General features: G+C 40.2%; 2 protein-coding genes across 2 annotated transcripts in view; one reads left to right on the top strand and one right to left on the bottom strand.

Annotated features, from left to right (window-relative positions):
- The window catches only part of hspa8b (heat shock protein family A (Hsp70) member 8b), a 4,182-nt gene extending 1,329 nt beyond the window's left edge, over positions 1-2,853 (top strand). Inside the window, exons 3-9 of the mRNA XM_024277119.2 lie at positions 24-229; positions 396-548; positions 962-1,517; positions 1,589-1,791; positions 1,878-2,076; positions 2,158-2,390; positions 2,479-2,853. Of these exons, the coding sequence (XP_024132887.1) occupies positions 24-229; positions 396-548; positions 962-1,517; positions 1,589-1,791; positions 1,878-2,076; positions 2,158-2,390; positions 2,479-2,670 (1,742 nt within the window). The 3' untranslated portion in view covers positions 2,671-2,853. The remainder of the gene's footprint in view (positions 1-23; positions 230-395; positions 549-961; positions 1,518-1,588; positions 1,792-1,877; positions 2,077-2,157; positions 2,391-2,478) is intronic.
- A 100-nt stretch (positions 2,854-2,953) lies between these two features.
- Positions 2,954-4,983, bottom strand: lim2.3 (lens intrinsic membrane protein 2.3). Its single transcript, XM_024277123.2, has 5 exons — positions 4,619-4,983; positions 3,939-4,129; positions 3,541-3,690; positions 3,333-3,467; positions 2,954-3,263 (listed from the first exon to the last, which is right to left on the bottom strand). Exons 2-5 carry the CDS (start codon positions 4,111-4,113, stop codon positions 3,202-3,204), a joined length of 522 nt encoding a protein of 173 aa, XP_024132891.1. The 5' UTR covers positions 4,114-4,129; positions 4,619-4,983; the 3' UTR covers positions 2,954-3,201.
- Between the last annotated feature and the right edge of the window lie 2,104 nt (positions 4,984-7,087).

Raw genomic sequence — 7,087 nt, 5'->3', positions numbered from 1 at the left:
ACTTGCAATTTTTTTGCCCTTAGATGCAAAGCGCCTCATCGGACGCAGGTTTGACGACAGTGTTGTCCAGTCAGACATGAAGCACTGGCCATTCACCGTTGTTAATGATAATACACGGCCTAAAGTAAAAGTAGATTACAAAGGAGAAACCAAAACTTTCTACCCAGAGGAGATCTCCTCCATGGTTCTTCTTAAAATGAAGGAGATTGCAGAGGCCTATCTTGGCAAGGTAATAAACTTTATATACATGTTTTACGGTTTGCATGCTCATAAATGGATCCACGTGTGGATTGCACATTATGTTTAAAATGGTGCATCCTGACATGAAGTAGAAGAAACTGGTAAATCTGAATATTTCGTCAAATGATCTAACCATTATCAAATGTTTTTTGCAGACTGTAACAAACGCTGTGGTGACTGTGCCTGCCTACTTTAATGACTCCCAGCGCCAAGCTACCAAAGATGCAGGAATCATTTCTGGCCTCAACGTACTTCGTATTATCAACGAGCCGACTGCTGCTGCCATTGCCTATGGCCTGGACAAGAAGGTATGAGCACGCTCTGTGCCTCTTTGGTTCATCTGAAAGTAGTTTTTTAGTATTTTTCCTAAAAATCTTAAGATATTTGAGTCATCATCTTGTTTTGGAACTTTATTGACCTGTAAAACATCCAATGAGAATTATTTAGGATTTGTTAAACACAGCAGCATCAACTCAATTGATTATATTACTAATGTTTGGAAGTAAAATGTTGTATTGTTCTAACCAGCCATACAGGCTGTTTATGTGCTTCAAATATAAGGAGAAAATATGAAAAATGAATTTATTTAATTGAACTTTATATCAATATCCAGCCTTATCAGATACTTCTTATTGTAAATGAAGCCAACAGTTGAAAAGCTCAAAACAAAAATTGGAACATTACTGCTTTAATTTAAAATTTGAATGATTTAAAATCCCAGGTTGGCGCAGAGAGAAATGTTCTCATCTTTGACCTGGGAGGTGGAACATTCGACGTTTCCATCTTGACCATTGAAGACGGAATCTTTGAGGTCAAATCTACTGCTGGAGACACGCATTTGGGAGGAGAAGACTTTGACAACCGCATGGTGAACCACTTCATCTCTGAGTTCAAGCGCAAGTACAAGAAGGACATCAGTGACAACAAGAGGGCGGTCCGACGCCTGCGCACTGCATGCGAAAGAGCCAAGCGCACCCTTTCCTCCAGCACTCAAGCCAGCATCGAGATCGACTCTCTGTATGAAGGAATCGACTTCTACACCTCCATCACCAGAGCCAGGTTTGAGGAGCTCAACGCTGACCTGTTCAGAGGCACCCTGGAGCCTGTGGAAAAGGCTCTCCGGGACGCAAAGATGGACAAGGCTCAAATTCATGACATCGTGTTGGTGGGAGGTTCCACTCGCATTCCCAAGATCCAGAAGTTGCTTCAGGACTTCTTCAATGGGAAGGATCTGAATAAGAGCATTAACCCTGATGAAGCAGTAGCCTACGGTGCAGGTATGTGTATAACTCTCAGTCATCACTGACTTTGTTTGCTTCTATCTCTAACGGTTTTTGTTTGTCTGCAGCTGTGCAGGCAGCCATCTTAAGTGGCGACAAATCTGAAAATGTCCAGGACCTGCTGCTGTTGGACGTCACCCCCTTGTCTCTGGGTATTGAAACAGCTGGAGGAGTCATGACGGTGCTCATCAAGAGGAACACCACCATTCCTACAAAGCAGACGCAGACTTTCACCACTTACGCAGACAACCAGCCCGGTGTTCTTATCCAGGTAATTTGACCACACCTTCACCTCAAGAGAGAGGAAGGAGGAAAAAAAAATGAAATATGAGACTGATGTGTTTCTCACATTTGCAGGTGTTCGAGGGGGAAAGGGCCATGACCAAAGACAACAACCTTCTGGGAAAATTTGATCTGACTGGGATTCCTCCAGCTCCTCGAGGGGTTCCTCAGATTGAGGTGACGTTTGACATCGATGCCAACGGCATCATGAACGTTTCTGCAGCTGACAAAAGCACCGGAAAGGAGAACAAGATCACCATCACCAATGATAAAGGTTTCCTTGAGTGTTATTTTTTTTTTTTCCAAACTGTTTTAGATCATGTCAAAGTGAACATTAATTATCTCTGTTACTCAGGACGTTTGAGCAAAGAGGACATTGAGCGTATGGTAAACGAGGCAGAAAAATACAAGGCCGAAGACGAAGTGCAGAGAGAGAAAGTGTCAGCCAAGAACGGTCTGGAGTCTTATGCGTTCAACATGAAGTCCACCTTAGAGGATGAGAAGCTGAAGGACAAGATCAGTGAGGAAGACAGGAAAAAGATCCTGACTAAGTGTGAGGAAGTCATCAGCTGGCTGGATGGAAATCAGGTCAGATTTTTATTGCTCTCTATTTTAGTCATTTATGAATGTACATTTTTATTGACTTTGAGTTAAAATGCTCTTTTTGTCTCTTCAGTCCGCAGAAAAAGAGGAGTTTGAGCATCAGCAAAAGGAGCTGGAGAAGGTGTGCAACCCGATCATGACCAAGCTGTACCAGGGTGCAGGAGGAGCGCCAGGAGGGATGGCAGGAGGTCCAGGTCCCGGAGCTGGTGGTGCAGCTGGAGCAGGAGGAGGTTCCTCTGGCCCTACCATTGAAGAAGTTGACTAAAAGAGGTTAGATGAGGAAGGGACAGGCACCAAAACGTTTCCCCTCATGTTCAGATTGTGAGGAACAAAGTTCATATGTTGTATGGGATACTTTTATGGTGTCTGGTTTTGGGAGCATTTACAGTTGACTTTCCAAATAAGCTGTATTTTCTTAGCATGTGTCATCAAGACTTTTTTTATGTTACCAGTGTTCTGTTATTTGTATATAGGACTGGTTTTGGTTATGCTGTGAAGCTAATATTGTTTCTACTGCACAACAGTTTGAAAAATAAAGATTATTTTGACTTTAAACTCATTTGAGTGTTTATTGAGAAGAAACACAACAGTGTTGGGAACATTATTTTATTATATTTTAAAAGCACTGCAGTTGCAATGATGGGGACTTCTTAATGTTTTCAACCTTAATTTAAAAGATACTGTATAGCAGTTTTTTTTTTTTTCATTGAAACTTAGGATCTTGAACAAAACTAATCTTAATTTAGGTTTACAAAGTTCTCTGGGTTCCTGCTGCTTTTTCTTCAACTTTGACTGGTCAGCGAGAGTTGGAGTTTCTTGGGCATTCGTGCATCCGGTAGGCACACATGAAGAAGATACCTGAGGGATAAACGTGAGCGCATTAAAGTAGAGAAGCATGTGGCGTGTGCATGTGGTTACGATGCATACCTGAGAAGAACGTGAGCACCACCGCCACCCAGCCCATGATATAAGACCAGGAGAACCGCCAGCTCCCATAGCGTTTACCATAGTAGTTCACTGTCACCCCGGTGTAGACGGCCATCGCCAGCAAAACAAAGAAGCCTGTGCAGTGTAATAAATACACATCAAACAAATATGCTTTAACACACAGGGGGAGGGGCTTATTTGAGCTCACAGGAGATGAAGAAGAGGATGCCAGCTGCAAATGTCTTGTCAAAGCCGTCAAAGGAGGAGTAGTGGATGAAGGCCATGATGCCAATCACGATGCCGATGAAACAAGCCAGCAGGGAGAGAATCATGAAGGCCCGAGTGGCATCCCAGTAGGCTGTGAGGGAAAGAGTAGACCTGACATCTGCAGCAGAATTCTCCAACACATCCAATTTATGTCAGACATTTTATTTTTAAACACCCGAGTGTGTCGACATTGAGGAACTTTCTGTCCACTGGTCCGGTGGTGTAAAAAAAGAAACTTTAATGCTGTATAAATTGGTGTGCTTCTTTTTTTTTACATGTATTTTAGGGCTTACCCCCTTCACATTTTTAATTGGTGACTTAAAGTTAACCCAGCCTTACCGATACTGTCTGTGTGCGTCATGCATTTCCCCGGAACGCAGTACCGCCACAGGCCCTGGTGCATGTAGCTGCTGGAGTGCCGGTACTGCATCCAGTAGTCCGTTGCCGTGGAGACGATGAGGAGTATATTTCCGACTCCGGCGCAAAACAACCCGCCTCCCATAAAGCTGTACATCCTGCTGAGAGTGAGACTGACAACATGGGGAGTGGGCAGTCAGAGCAGGTCAAGGCCTCGGTTACATCCAACTGCTCCTGATGCTGCTCTCCCAAATATAGTCAACTCAGAAAACTCTGGGCATGAATAAAACAATCTGTGGATTTATGCAGGAGAGAGTTAAAAAAAATCTTGTCAAGCAAGACAGATCTGATCGCAGATGCGTCACTCAGTCAAAATGTTGAAGCAGAAGAGGTGGCTCTTTATTTTTCCAAACATATCTCGCCTTAAAATACCTTTTTGGGATCAGCTAAGAGTATAAAAAATGCATTTTTTTTTATTCTTTAGATTCATCTTTCCATACATAATAAACAACATTTCATTTAAATTAAATAAAGTCAACTTTTAGGGTGAAAATAAGTCCATAAGGAAACCAAGAAACCTAAAAAGCACTTTTTGTTACTTCACAAAACTGCACAAAACTCAAACTATGCTAAAAAAATGTCCTATGGTCTCAACAACTTACCTCTTTCTTTATTTTGGCCAAAGAAAAAGTCAGAGCATCCAATAATTTGGGTTGTCAACGCACAGGGGGAGCCCAGTATTGCCAAGGACGGCAGGAAAGTTTTGTTTGTGTGCAGGAAACCAAGCGAACAAACGGCCCGGTGGGACAATGGGGCACGCTGAGCTGCAACCAATCACAGAGGATGAGTTTTGTGTTTTAAGGAATTTGCTGAAAATACAAAACTGTTATGGCGTTGCAATACTGATGACTTGGAACTTTTCATTGAAAATGCTTCACAACCTCACAGTTAACTAACGGCCTGCAATTCCCTCTGAGCTATACATTAAATGGTGGTTAGATTTAGGATCACTGGGATTGGTGGTGAATCTGGACCTCTGACAGTGGTTTCATGATAGTGTCAATGTGATTCTTTATATATATATATATATATATAAACTTTTCTACAGAGGTTGGGTAACACCCATGACAGCCTTACATTTCCATAAATCAGCCCAACATTTCAGAAACATCTGATTGAATTTTTGTTAATGTCTGATTGTTCTTATAGCGGAAAAAAGTTTTGAATCAATCATTTAACACTCTTATTTTTTCTGTCTTTTAATTTAAAGCGAATTCGAGAAGAGCATAAACTCATAAAATTCTTCTCTGACACTAATAAATGCTAATATTTATAAAGGAAAAAGAAAATGACAATAAAACGTCATATTTTGCACTTGATTTAATGTTTAATTTTGGAAATCATTAATGTGGCGATCTCAGAAGTTTTTACTATTCGTTTCTGATTAATCACAATTTTTATTTTAGATCAAATAATTAATAAATCCGTTTAGAAATCCCTAAATCCTAAAGTTTTTTGGTTTAATGTGAATTTTTCTATTAATTAATGTTCTTTAATATGTTTTAATTATTTTTTTTAATGTTTTCACGCAGTTCTTCTCTTTCTTCTTCTTCTTCTTCTTTTTTTTTTTTTTACACATTATCGCTCTTCTTTTAAATATTTTTTACAAAATAAAAGTGTTTCAGTCACCACTTTTTACAATCTCCATGCTTGTCTCTGTTTGACCACCAGATGGTGCTGTTCATTCATTCTTAAAGCAAGCATTTTATCAGCGCTTCTATTTTCTTTCCTATTAACAGATTGGCTGTTCTTGCAGGTCTGAAAAGTGTCCTTTACCACAAAGTGACTTGAATATTTATTCACATTATCATATTTAACCATAAAATTAATGTTTCATAATGTTCTGATGCATAAATACATTTTCAGAGGTGTCCTCTTCTGCCTTTTTAAAGGGGCCCTACCATGAAAATTCTACTTTTTTAGGTTTTAAATGCATTTTACAGTTCATTCCTCACTACAAAGAACCCCAAAGCAGTATTTTGATCCGTTCATGCATTTAAGAGTAATCCTCTAAGCGCTGTCTGCAGCAGCCCCTCTCATACCCACGTAAAGGAGTGGTTGGAAACGTGGTGACGCAAGATCGATGCCAACAGCTTCCTCCAGGAAGAATCTGCTCTGACAGCACCGCCCCCAGACTAACACAACACTCAACTTCTCCACTGAGCTAGTGGTGATCAGCAAAAAAACTTTCCTTTTAGATGCAGAATACCGTATATCTTCAAGTTGTGTCTTGTCTTCAATAAATTCCAGCTTGTTTGTTACTTTGGACACGTCGCTGCTTTAAGACACACTGTTGATTAAGCTGTTTTTAGACATAATCTTCTAAAACTGTGTCGTTTTCTAGAACATAGCTCCTCGCGGTAGTTCATTAGGATTTTGCCTTTGAGTTGTGGGCAGGACTTTTGGCTCGGAGCAACCCCCTTCCCATTATCCATCTGTCCACTATAGCTTACAGCCCTCACAACAACGACCTATCGGTGTAACAAAAATAGTGGGCAATTTCGGAGCTTGTGGCCTCCTCACCATATGTCACTACTACAATTCAAACAGCATTTTTTTATCTGCTCCTAATTCACAATTGTTTAAATAAAGAAATACTCAGAAATGCAATTTTTAGCTTAATTTTCTTTTCATATGTCTTCCACCAGGAGAAAAATGCCACAAAAACATGTTAAAAACAACAAAAATGCCATTTTCATCAGAGTGGATCTTTGAATAAAACACAAACACAGCTCACAATAGAATAAATGCAACCAAATCGAGAGGATCAGCTATGAATTCTATTTTTACCGGGTTATGCTGTTAAACGGACAGAAGGTTCTGTCATACTTGGGTGCTTTATGTGAAAAGGTTGTTTTAACTTTCTATTTTTTGTTTAAAATTAATGGAGATTCAGGGGAGGGAGGGTGGATACATTAGGAAACAAACTCAAAATAATTGATACTAATGCAGCTCCACCGTCCATTGTCATTCCAGTGATAAACATGATAGAATTATCACCTTGCTGACAGTTTCAAATTGAAGGCAAAGAACGTATACACTTGTTAGGAAGAATTAACAGCACAGCTGCT

This window comes from Oryzias melastigma, linkage group LG13, assembly GCF_002922805.2.
Source record: "Oryzias melastigma strain HK-1 linkage group LG13, ASM292280v2, whole genome shotgun sequence".
Taxonomy (NCBI): Eukaryota; Metazoa; Chordata; class Actinopteri; order Beloniformes; family Adrianichthyidae; genus Oryzias; species Oryzias melastigma.
The sequence above is the reverse complement of the archived record's forward strand: the minus strand, read 5'-3'. Positions and strand labels throughout refer to the sequence as shown.

Bases quoted from the DNA above. Each gene is read 5' to 3' on its own strand.
- lim2.3 (XM_024277123.2), bottom strand. From the start codon at position 4,113: ATGTACAGCTTTATGGGAGGCGGGTTGTTTTGCGCCGGAGTCGGAAAT. The intron at 3,691-3,938 runs GTAAGGCTGGGT...TTTCCCTCACAG, and splicing joins GACGCACACAGACAGTATCG to CCTACTGGGATGCCACTCGG. The intron at 3,264-3,332 runs GTATGCATCGTA...TTTATCCCTCAG, and splicing joins GGTGCTCACGTTCTTCTCAG to GTATCTTCTTCATGTGTGCC.